This window comes from Gossypium arboreum, chromosome 6 (genome assembly GCF_025698485.1).
Source record: "Gossypium arboreum isolate Shixiya-1 chromosome 6, ASM2569848v2, whole genome shotgun sequence".
NCBI classification, from domain to species: domain Eukaryota; kingdom Viridiplantae; phylum Streptophyta; class Magnoliopsida; order Malvales; family Malvaceae; genus Gossypium; species Gossypium arboreum.
Window position 1 is genome coordinate 65,908,117 of NC_069075.1, and position 13,253 is coordinate 65,921,369.

The 13,253-nt window shown below is 32.7% G+C and overlaps 1 protein-coding gene across 1 annotated transcript; it reads right to left on the minus strand.

Moving 5' to 3' along the window:
- Positions 1-2,910: 2,910 nt before the first annotated feature.
- On the minus strand, positions 2,911-10,242 carry LOC108486704 (metal tolerance protein C4). The gene is made up of 13 exons (XM_017790892.2): positions 9,764-10,242; positions 9,620-9,674; positions 8,958-9,090; positions 8,788-8,843; positions 7,723-7,837; positions 7,538-7,595; positions 7,320-7,438; positions 5,831-5,950; positions 4,517-4,618; positions 4,358-4,430; positions 3,879-3,946; positions 3,310-3,370; positions 2,911-3,235 (listed from the first exon to the last, which is right to left on the minus strand). The coding sequence occupies exons 1-13, from the start codon at positions 10,029-10,031 to the stop codon at positions 3,111-3,113; spliced, it is 1,353 nt and encodes a 450-aa protein (XP_017646381.1). The 5' UTR covers positions 10,032-10,242; the 3' UTR covers positions 2,911-3,110.
- Between the last annotated feature and the right edge of the window lie 3,011 nt (positions 10,243-13,253).

A 13,253-nucleotide genomic window follows, 5' to 3' on the forward strand; every position in this document is an offset into this window, starting at 1 on the left:
ACATATTGAATGCATACAGTTCGCTTATTTATAGCCTCTCTAATTTCTTTCATAATGTCCTTTCACCAAACATGACCGTCCTTCATCTGTCCACCATATTTTTCTGTTTGCTTTGGAAATAGTGTTGCTAACGCGAAAATATTCAACATGGAATTGATGCATTCTGTCATGTTTGTTATCATGTGTTTGTATTGTAAACCACTGTCATACAATTCTGTCCACTGGTCGAAGTGTATGTTAGCAAGGTATCTCGCATCGCAATTATTAATGACTCGTAATTTTTTCAACATTTCATGGAAACGGTGTTTTACAAGCTTGTACCTTGTTGAAAAAAGTAAATAGTTTATCCATTAATCCTAACATCTGGAAAAAAAGTTAAATATTAGATAGTTGAAATAGTGGCGAGTACATACCCATGTTAATCACTTGTGTGTGATGTTTTATACTCATGTTGTCAGTGGTAGTTAGCTACCACATGTCTTAGACAATACCTATAGTGTGTGCGGTCTCAAAGGCTTCTTTTCTATTCAATTGCAATCAGTATTTAAGGTTCCCTATCAGAGATGACGTATATATCAGTTGGGGGACAACATGCCTCCTCAACCTAGATAGAAAAAAATCTTAATAATCTATCTTTTCTCCTGGCGTTATTGCAAAGGCTATTGGTAGGATTTTTTTATTACCATCTTGTGCAACAGCCAACAATAAACGATGTTGAAATCTCCCGTATAGAAAGGTGTCGTCAATTTGTACCAATGACCTACAGTATCAGTATGCTTCTTGACATTGTTCGTAAGTCCAGAATAAACAATGGAACACTCGGCATCCCTGGACCATACGATCGTTGTGGTATGCAGGCTCCGTTTGCAGATCGATTAAGCAACCCGGTACATATTGATCTAGTACCTGACACCACTACCACAAATCATTGTACGACGTGTCTCACCCATTATGCATCTTCTGCAAGGCCTTTTGCTTTGCGATCCACACCTTGCGGTATGACTACGCGTATTCATACTAGCTAAGGATATTTGTAATTATAACCGACACAGAAATCCTAGGGCTCAATTTCACCATAAGTAATATTGTGCTTGCGACCATCTCCAAATCCAACTTCAGATGATCTTGTCTAATACTTGCAACAACATGAGTATTTCAAAATTAGGAATTCAATACCACAAATATCAAGCAGTCTTGACGCAGTACCTGTGACGACCCATGCATACGAAGCAGTATATTTCTTGATGGTCCACAACCCCGTCTTTTTCCTTACAAAAGCCATAATTTTCTATGGACATCTATTGTCTCGCATTGTACATTTCGTCTCAAATTTTTTCGATCGGGATTTAACAATGTAGAAATTTACCTCATTATCTATGTTGTATCGCTTTACTGCTATGACCAAAAACATCTTTAGAGGAAAACTCATTCTCCGCTTCTAAATCACCAAAGTCCAATAAAGAACTCGCACGACGCGGTTTTATATGTAGGAGCTCTAAAAACTCCAATACACCTTCTACTAAGAGGTCCGCATTATGCATATGGGCCAGATGTGAGTATGCCCTGAACTGCAGATCTTTGGCATCTTCGTTTGAACCTTCACTATCTGAACCTTTATTTTCTGGTTCAATTGGAACCGACTCTGGTTTAAAACATAATGCAATTTCTGAACCATTTGACTCGAACACCTGGATTGGATTGTTATCGAATTCAGTGCCCTCTTCAATCTTAACCCCCTAGCATATCCAAAGTTGGATGTCCCGTCACTGGTGGAGGTTGTAGAGAGTACATCATCCCTTATTATATAATTGTCGATACAACCAAAACATCGATGGAAATCTGAACCTTGTAAGTGTTCCCAACGTAAAACATCAGCCTCCCAATGTTGAAATCAAAACCACTATCATGTCGAGGAGTCGAATTCTCGATTACCGCCAAACCTTGATTGTTGGGCATTCTGCTTGCTGCAGTTGAAATCTAATGCTGAAACCAATAAGTGTCTTCCCATTGACGATTCCCACATATCATAATGGGAATTTTCTAACAAAGTCATGAATTTACTGCACAACCGTGTCGTTGGACTCTCAACTTCCTCTTCCATTCCAACCTCTTAAACTGGAAAAGATGTCGGTCTCTATCCTCATTGCGCCTCTAAGATCGAAAGCCTCATATTGGATGAGGTCGACTGAAACTAAAAATAGATATTTCAATGACGATACTCTCATCTAGGTGGATCCAATGATTTTCCTCCTAATTCTTATACGGAGCTCCGACAATTGCATATTCAAGTTGAAAGTCAACAGCACTATGTTCTCCGATGAAAAAACGACCCCAATATCGGTGTCACAAATTTCATCGTCGTAATAAACGACATTAACTCATCCACTCATTTCAACAAAATAACCTGTTTCACATGTTGGAAACAAAAACATTTTATAAAAAAGTAAGGTTATAATTACATATGAACAACAAAAATCAAACATTACTTGATGTAATTATGTGCTTGCTCAAAATTATGCCTTTCAAAAGATTGCTAAAAACATTCTGGAGAGAGTGAAAACACATACAGCTAGACACGCTTTGCTGACATAGCAAAAAAACATATCCAACTAAAAGCCTTTTCCTACAAAATCCGCTAAAAACTTGTCCAATTAAACACATTTCCCTTCTCTCTCTACAATCAGCCTAATCCAACAAATTTAAAAAAATAGACCTAATTTGATATTTTTTGTAAAAATTAGACATTTTTGAGTAATTCACCCCATTTATGATTGATCCTTTCATCTTTTAAATAAAATACAAAACCCTAGATGTTTTAAATCATGCAGGATTCCTTCATATCACTCTGCAAAATACTAGCTAACAATTTTTTTTTTTATTTTCGGGCCATGATCTTGTGATGAATTCAGCTTTCTAAGAATAGCACTTCCTTTTCAAACTCAAACATCACTATTCACAGGTTACAATCTGTAATCATAAATATAACGATAATCCTGTAATTATCGCTATAATTTGAATGACAAAGTGACATCTTACTTAATTGCAATTTTTTACGTCCATTAGATATGTAAAAATATACGGTGGAAATAATGCCCGTACAAAATCTGGGATCATGAAGGTAGGTCTATGGGGTTGTGGGCTTCAATATCAACATGCCGAATGCCGGGAACAAGTTCTTGGATCTCCTTTTCGAGTCTATCAACTTCACTTCCTAAAGCTGTGACTACTTCCTCACCTGCAAAAGGAACTCTTTTGTCATACACATTACAACTCAATGTATTACAGTTACTAGTTCATCTACTTGCATACCATAATTGGACATGATCTTTAGCAATGCGGCATCATCTTTCTCCTTCGCAGATTCTCGAAACTGTATACAACCAAAATCCGGCTAGTCAACATGGGCATAAAGCATAAGAATATATCAGGACAAGAAATTCACCAGAGTAGATAATTTAAAGGCTCCAGGCGTCCTAGTTTAGTGCACTTCCCTGACATTACCATTGTTTTTAAAACAACACCGAAGATCGATAAAGTAGGATGCTGGTTCTTAATAACAAATAATGCATGCAGAAGCCAAAAGTGGAGTGGTGTTGATAAGACATTAAAACTTCAAACCATTGAACAAAATAGTTATTAGCATATTGACTAAAACGATAATTATGAAAATTATGTTATTATTTAAGTTAGATATCTTCACAAGGAATACTCGATTTCTCGAGTATATATAACTGCTTGTATCAAGGAAAATGTTCATGTAGAGGACAAAAAGGCCAATCAGTTTATTGAGCTATAATTAGCTACACAAAGATAAAAGCAAAAAGCATTGAACAAGAAAATGTGTTGAAGACCAAAAAAAGAAAGACTGAAATATTAACCTGTCTCGCCCACTCTTCACGTCCTGTTCTGTTGAGATAATTTTGCACAACCACCACTCCATTGAAATCTGTAGCATACATTGCCACAAGAATACAAATAAATGCCAAAAGGTTTCAACTAGAGAAACGCCAATGATATATTTTAGTAGACCAGATCTAGCATAAATTCTGCTAGTAACCTATCTAACTGATATATTAAATGATTAGAAACCCAAAAATATGGACATCAATACGAATTTCTAGATAATTCCAGCAAGAAAAACATCATATCAATGTTCATAACACATTAGCATTATTAATGCGATACTGACAAGACAGCTAGTAAAATGCATCTCTTGCTTTCCAGTTAAAATACTAGTATTGCAGAAGATGAAGGAAATTTGCAAAAACTATTTGGAATTGAAATTAATATTAATATCAAGAAAGCTAATCGTAAAATATAATCATCAAAAAGTATTAAGGCAGTGTGAGACAATCACCAATCTCTGCCTTGAATCGGAAGAACCCAGGTCCAATCACCTCACTCTTGCAATCATATAAAGCATCTACAACCTGCAGAAATTTCATGCCCCTCAAACTTTTCAAGAATGATATAAATGAAATGGATGTCAAGTCAAATAATTCTAGTAGAGATATACCGGATCATTTTTCAAGAAATGGAGAACCTTCTGCATATCATGTTCATCAATTGCTCTCCCTATCAAGGCATGCCGGTTGCGCTGGATGAGAAATATTGCGACCTACATATTTTAATATGCTTCAATAAGTTATACCACAAACCAAAAGATGCTTGAAACTATAACCTTACAATAACGCAGCCTTAAGACTTAACTCAATTCTAACTACATAATTTATCTTCACTCCCTTTTTCTCCCAATCTTTATTTCACAATCACACAATGCCTTCTCTTGAAGAGACAATCTGAACTAGCAACTCCTGAAATCATCTCCAAAGTATTGCCTAGAAGTCATAGCAAACACCAACTCAGTTTTTCCTCCATCCTAATGTCAAATTCCATTCATTCCCTATATGCCATTATGGAATTCTCCCTGGCGGGGGGTTGAGTTTTGAAAAAGGAAACAAGGCAGAAGGATTTTCTTTTAGCAAACATTTAAACCCAAAGAACCAGCTAGAACTATGAAAATAAGCAATTAGCATTCTAATTTTCAAACTTGCAACAAAACCATATGTGAAAACAATATTGAGAACCTACAAGCCCAAAGCAAGGCAAAACAAACCCATACATATTAATCACCCATGAATCTTATTTCAGCAACCTAAATTAAAACCAGGGTACTCAATAAGTCACACTTTCTCAACTTCATTTCATTATGTAAGAATTTACATAAGCAACCTAAATCATCAGAGTTGCTAAATTCATCAAACACACAACAGTCTAACAATATACAATGGAAGAACTTTTGCAAATATTTTAATTGATTATCCATTTCATAGAGGACTTCCCAGTCAAAGTTAACACGCTAATATGGCCATGCATTTTAGTCCATGGTACTAAATATGTCATTAATCACAAATCACATCCAGCATGTCACCTTGCCAGAAAAGATTTAGTAACTTGCCTAAGGTATTGGTCTTATACTCCCTTTCATACTTCATAGCACAATGTTCAGGCACACCCTAGTTCTCCACCAGTCAATTCCTAAAGACAACATAGTATGTTTTCAGTAACCCATGAAAACACACGAATGCCTAATGTCTAACTGGGAACATATCACCTTAAAATTGGTTAAAACGGCCAACAGAACTGTGACTGTGTTCTTAATTCAAGAAATGCAAAGCTTCTGGTAGAGACAAACATTACTTATTGACTAAGAAAAACTAACAAATATCATCCAGCTTGTTCAAAGAGTTTCCTTGCATAATATCAAGCAGTATTTACTGGTATTCAGTTAAAGATGTAAAAAATTCAGTCATTAAGAAGTATAACAGACCATTCCAAGAAGGTTGCCAACTATAATGGAACCTATGGGATCATACATGGCATTCCCAGTTGTCTTCACTGCAACCAGTGATGCTGCAGCTATAGCCAGGCCAGTTACTGCAGCGCCATCCTGCAAATGTTGACGTAATATACTGTGAAGCAACTAGAGAAACAATCTGTTGCAGCTAGGTAAAATTGCAACTATGATCATAATTCTTACAATTATTTATTTTAGAAAACATTGAACCAAGGACAAACTGTGCATAAAGGTACATTCACACATTTGATAGGTGCAGAAGTCAAAAGTAGGGAATTGAGAGAAAACACAACATACAGGTAATGCAGTCAAGACTAAACATCATCCTTAAGGTCTGCACAAAAAGAGAATGGAGAAGAAGCCAGGAGGCACAAGAAAAGCATGTCAACAATTTAAGAAACAGATTTTCAATTTAGACATCAAGTTCAAGTATTACTTTCAGAAAAAAAATATCTAAAGCAGGCTTATTAAATGTTTTACAGGAAGGAACAACAATTCCTCAATCACTATGACAGGAGCTAATCAATTAAGCTAAGAAACCCTTAAATCTGCTTCGTGCATGAAAAATTATACCAAATGAGGGGCAATAATGAAGAGCATATGGAGATATAGACATAGATCAAGATATCTGCAACTATGAAATTCTTCCTATGAAAATGCAATTTAATTAGTCTTTTATGTAATTTTAATTCTTCTACAGTCAACTAGTTTAGCCATCTGCTACAAAATATGAACGAGGAAAAGGAAATTACAAAAAGTGCTTCTCATTTAAGACTGATTGGTAACTTAACTGTCATGACACCTACACCTAAGACTGGTAAATTCTTTTAAGTTGCTTTACTGAAGAAGCCAAGTTGTAAAGATTCTGCAGATTGTATCATATGACTAGTAAAATATTTCTTCTTCCAAAAAGGGAACACAAACTGTAAAATCAACAATAACAACAGGGAAAACTCCAATAAATTATTCAATCAACTCACCTGCACACAAAATATCAAAATTCTCCACAAATTCCACAAATACTGCAGTATTTCTCAACAGTGCAAAATATGGCTGCACCAGGGAGTGTTTAACCTTGGAATGCAAATGTGCAACATAACTGAAGATTAGTCCTAATGTTTCCTTTCTCTTTATTTTTATTTTTACCTTTGCAAAGGCTGAAGGGACGGGCATGTTAAATTGAATGCTTAAATTAGCTAATGGTACCTTGATCAAACTCAGGCTCTTCTCTTCACTAAATTAATAGATCTATCCATAGCTTTAACAGTTTCAAGCATAAGTACTCTACATGGCAAATAAACTAATCTAAAATATAATATCATCTCCCATCTTACTGTTATAGCAACTGAATATTTCATCCTAGCTCTTTAATACGGATCCAAATTTCTCAAATCCCAACATCACATTTAACAAGTTCAATTCTTTAATAACCAAAAGTGCAAATAGGTACACTGAGAATTACCTCTGTCATGACTGCAACAGATGTAGGATCATGGCCACGCCAGACATAGTCCTTCACTTTCATCCCCTCCGTTGCTGCACCTTTCTTGACAGCTTGAATGGCAACAACAAGAGAAGCACCTAAACAGAAGGTATGATTGTTTAAAGAGGGAAATCTAAGGAAGAATAGATTAAGCTGATGCACTTTCGCTATCCTACAATCATGATGCTCAATTATACCTTCAATTATAAATGAGCCGCCTATCACCAAAGCTGCATACTCAATATTATCCGGGGGCTAAAGAAGACAGCAAGCAAAATAAGATGCCATTTGTCAAAAGCTTAAGAAACGATTAATGAGGAAAAGCAAAAGGAGCATAGAGTATATAATATACAAAATATATGGGAAAATCCAAGTCAAGTACATGTGCTATCCATAGGTTTTGAACTCCATGAACAATTGTAGCACCAGAACCAAGACAGAATATGCCAACAGCAGATATCAAGGACCAAACAAATCTTTCCTTGGAATAGCCATACCTGAGAAAAAAAGCAGAGGTATCAGCCTATCCATAAACATATGAACTTGTATATAGTGTTTACAAAAAATTCCCTGGTGTAGCATGTATGTATCAAATTAAAACATAGGACTTAGCTGATAAAGAAGTCACCTATCTTAGTAGAAAGAAAATACATGGTATTAAAAATTATAAATTTCTTGACTTTCAACTCTTGCTCAGAACAGCAACCAGTTAACTTTAATTACTAGAATTCTTGAAAAAAAAGTGATGATAATGTTAAGGTGGAAGGTAAAAAAGAAAGAATTATACAAGGCTCTGTTTGGTTTCAGAAAACAGAGGTTTTTTCATTTTAGTTTTCTTGGAAAATGGAAAACAGTAAAAAGAAATTGGTTGACAATTTTAAAAACAGTTTTTAGAAATTGAAAATATGTGAAAACTATAAAACAGAAAAAAAGAGTTATTTTCAATGTTTTAACGAGAAATGTTTAGCAAAATTGGAGAAGTCAAAAACAAAGGTTTTAAACTTCGATGAATTGGCACTGGTTCAAATCCATACAAACACAAAGATACTCTTTTGTAACAATTTTTTAATATCAAATCTCTGCCATTAGTTCAAATCCATATAAATAAATGATTTTTTTAAAAATTTATTTATCATTATTCTATCATGAGAAAAAGTTACCAATCGACATTCATTGAAAATATATTTTTATTTTTATGTATTCTTTAATTTTTTAAAAATAGAAATTGAAAATAGAAGATAAAACTAGAAATAGAAAACATTTTAAGAAACCAAACAGAGACTGAATTTATTTATTTAGTGGAAAATTTTAAGAACAAGATGACTAACCCATGCAAAGGCACATCATCCATGAACATTAAGATGCATAATGTGATACAGGAAAATCATAACTGGAGACATAGTTACTATGATTAACAATGGCTGTTTTAACTATGGAAAGGACTTACGGATGCAAAGCATCTGGTGCACGCCTTGAACTACTCAAACCATAAGCAAGCAGTGCCTGCAATGCAACATGTATTAGTTTCTGTGCATTTCATAATCAATAAATTTAGTTACAAAGCAACAAACTAGTATCGAGGGAGTAAGAGAAAACAAAAGGGAGAGTTTTAACTACCTGATTAGCAAAATCTGCAAGTGAATGAACCATTTCAGCTAACATAACATGGCTAGAGGTTGCTAACCAGACCCCAAACTTGAGAGAAAAGACAAGGAAGTTGCACCATAAAGCAGTTGTAACAGCACGTTGACTAGAGGGTCAAAGATTTAAGGCAAACAACAAGATATCAAGGCAAAAGGATATGAATAAGCTGACATGTAGTCTAAGCATTCACCAAAGAATGAGATCAAAATGAGAAGAGCTCACTCCACTTATAACGAAACATAGTAAGTAGCCAACACACTATTAGTTTTAATCACCAGGAATCAATCAAAGGCAACCTAAACTATACAAGAAAATGAAAATATAGAAGTAATTTGACTTTTTTTCCCCAATTATAAGTATACAGCAAAATTGAATCGATTGCAACTATATTCTTCATTATTTTCTCAGAAAAGCAATTCTAGCTTTCACTACTGAAATACTCCTGTAGCCTACCCCCATCTAGTTCTTTGTTTTTGCTATAATTTAAAAAGTGAATTTCTATGCAAAACAAATTCTAAAAAGAAAACAGACTAAACATTAAATTGCAATTCAATTAGAGGGCAAATTGCGTGATTTTCGAACACCCCATTTTTGGAAAGACCAACTACAAAAAAGGAAAAAGAAAAAGGAAGTACCTGTGCTGATCATTGATTTCAATCTTCTTTATTTGTTTAGCCCTCGTGAAAAATTCTGCAGAACATATCGACATTCATTTGTAAACAATTTACAAAGGGGGAAAAACCCCATTTTTTTACAGATTAAGAGATGGTACTACTAACTTCGACGGGAAGAGTAAAAATGTGTATGATGCTGATAATAGATGGGATCATCAGCGGTCAATACAAAACCCAGCAAAACGCAACGTTTCAAACCTCTGACTTGCCCAGAATTTGTTGTATGGGGACTAAATTGGAAAAAGCTCTGATTTCGGGGGTTTAAAAAATCAAAATGGGAGAGATTGTTAAACGATGAGTTAACAATGATAGGGGAAGAAGTGTGCTTGGAGGAGCGAAGGAAGCGAGAAATGAAACGACACGACTTTTGCATTTACTTGGATTGCAAATTTCCAAACAATACTTTACTGGTTTTCCGTTTCCTGAGAAATTGAAGCTGAAGATAGAAATTTCGATTTTTTTCTCCTTTTACGTTAAAGATATATATGAATCCATTTTTGGGACTAGGGGTTTTAGGTTGAAGGCGAAACAAGAAAATGGCGAAGCATCATAATTGGAATAAATATGAAGGAAAGGGAAGATTATATATTTCGCACCCCAACTTTTATCACTTTTGTCTAGTTAATACTCAAATATTTTCGGTAAATTACACGCATAGTCACTTCATTTATGAGTGTTTTTATTTTGATTAGTTAACTGAAAAAAATTCAATTTAATCATTAAAGATTTTGAAATTTGTTTGTTGATATTTTGCCCTTAAATAGCAAAAGTCTTGACTTTTAATGTTTATATATGTTGTTTCTTTTCTTGAGAATGCTTTTTAGAAAATAATTTCTAGAATACAATTTATACGTTAGAAAAGTTTATATTTTTTAATGGTTGAATGAATTATTGTAAAATATTTTCGTTCTTTAGTAGATTTTTGAAAATATTTTATAAAAATTATTTTAATAAAACAAACATCCATTAAAAATTTTCTTATTTTTTATTATTTAATTGAGTTTATTTTATATCTATAAATTTATATTTTACATTGTTCTTTGTAGAACAAAAACAATATAAATATATTTGTTATAAAATATTATAGTGCAATTTCATTTTAAGAATCAAAATTTATTTTATAATAATAAAATATTTTTAATAATCAATATCATATATAAACTTAATAATAAATAATATTTAATTTAAATTTAATTTAAATTACATATATTATATACATGAGAGCACATATTAACACATTAGAGTTGTAAGTAATAAATGAAACTAAGCATTATTTAAATAAATATTAATATTTATATAATTAAAATATTCATTTTTATACTAGGTTAAAATATGTCATAAGTCCTTATACTCTTCACAAATTTAAAATTTAGTCCATATACTTTTATTTTGAGGTTAGTCCTATTTTAGATATCAAAATTTAGGTTCACTATTAGCATTATTAAAAATATTTTGATAAATCCTTATTCATTATAATATCATTTTCATTACATGAATCTTGAGTAGTTTTATTTAAAAATGTGGCATCATCAAAATTGGCTAAAAGATTTGACAATGTTACCAATTAGATTTAATTTTCAAATTTGAAAAGTGAATAAACTAAATTCTTGAAAATAAAAGTATAGGGACTAAATTATGAATTTGTGAAGAGCACATAAACTTATGGCATATTTTAACCTTTATACTACAAACATTTATTATTAATATATTTATAATTGTAATAAATATCTATTATTAAAATATTAATATTGAATATTTTTCAATAATAATTTTATTATTAAATTAAAATTTAAATATTAAATAATTTATTAAAATAATAAATTATATTAATAATTTATCATTTGATTAGGTATAGATAATTAAATATGTATATTTAATAATATTAAAAATTATAATATTTTGTACTATTATATTATTATTTTTAAATATTTTTAAAATAAAATTACCCATAAAAGAATTCTTTTCTAGAAAATGACTTACGCTTTTCAAGAGGGTAAGTCATTTTATAGGAAAAATGACTTATTTTCCGTTGACTTGTAAGTTTTTTCTGTTGATCAAGTTGTTTTCCATAAAGAAACGCAAGAAAATGTAGAAAATATTTTTCAGAAACCATTTTCTATGAAATAAACAGAACCTTAGTTCATATACTTTAAAAGTTAAAATTTATTTTTCTACTTTATTTTAATTTAAAAATTCTAAGTAATAGTTTGTGCCAAAATTTGTTAACATTTTTTTGTCAACCATATGCCATGTCATAGAAGGTGTAACATTGCTCACCCCTTCTGGCGTATAGTATGAATGAGAGATGTTATCAGAGCACAATGGAACATAAATCTTAGAATTCTTTTTACATTGCACCATGCTCACGACATACTCAAAGGTTATTGATTTATTATATGTATTGTATTGTGTTGTATTGAATGGTATAGAAGTTAATAATTGTTACTCGAATGAATGATGGCCCATGCTCATACACTGTTTGACATCGAATTGATAAAGGCTATATGATGTTATGAAATTCCTATGATGGTTCAGTGTTCTTCTGCTAATGCTATTATGCTTCACTATATTTGATATTTATGTCCGTTTAAATAACTATTCGACTCACACTAAACTTTCATAAGCCTCACCCATAGTGTTTAACTTTTTAGGTAAACCTCAAAACTAGGACCGGCCCCGACATTCGGAGAATCACCTTAGATCTCAGACTACCTTTAATAAGTATTATTAAGTCTCTATTAATTTTGGTTTTGGTTTGTAATTTTTAATTATTTCTGGTCTGTGGCTTGGTAACTTTTCATTTGGAGATTTTTACATGCATGGATTACTCAAGCATAATAACTGAAAAATGCATGATATCTGGCTTAAAATTGACATTGTTCCTTAATTTCCTCTGAATTGCAAAGAAACTATTTTTTGAAAAATAAATCAATAAGGCAACTAGATTTCCAAAATGACATTAATAATGACTTTTTTTCTCTGCATTAGTTAACATCAAGTTTTTACAAAGTAAAACGATTAACAAACAGTTTTTCTAAAATAACTCTGTCAATAATAAAATGAATCTTAAGAATAGATGACTTAATAAATGAATTTTTTTTACTAACTCAAAAGTACAACTACGGTTTTTCTCAAAAATGAGTTTATTTAAGGTCTTCAAAAGTAACGTAAGTTAGCTTAGCCATTTCAGTGGCTAATGTAGCTGTAACACCCCGAACCCGAGACCGTTGCCGGTGTCGGACACGAGGGGTTAACAAGCCAAAACCACTTATGGCACCGACCAATTTGACATTCCCAGGCAAGCTGGAAAACTGCGTCGCTGTCGCCTTAAAAAGCATATCTCGAGTTTCACAACTCGGAAACTGATTCCGTAAATTTTACCTGAATTTAGACTCATATATCCATCCATGGATTTATTTCTAGAATTTTTGGTCGGGCCAATTGGTACAGTTTATTAGTTAAAGTCGCCCATGTTACAGGGGTCGACTACACTGACCTTCGCGCGTTACAACTTGAATATCTCTCTGTACAGGGTTTCAATACTGATACCGTTTGTTTCCAATGAAACTAGACTCAAAAAGGAATCTGCACATAT

Coding starts and splice junctions, on each gene's coding strand:
- LOC108486704 (XM_017790892.2), bottom strand. CDS start 10,031: ATGCAAAAGTCGTGTCGTTTCATTTCTCGCTTCCTTCGCTCCTCCAAG. Junction 9,091..9,619: donor GAAATCAATGATCAGCACAG/GTACTTCCTTTT, acceptor TTGACCCTCTAG/TCAACGTGCTGTTACAACTG. Junction 3,236..3,309: donor AAAGATCATGTCCAATTATG/GTATGCAAGTAG, acceptor TTCCTTTTGCAG/GTGAGGAAGTAGTCACAGCT.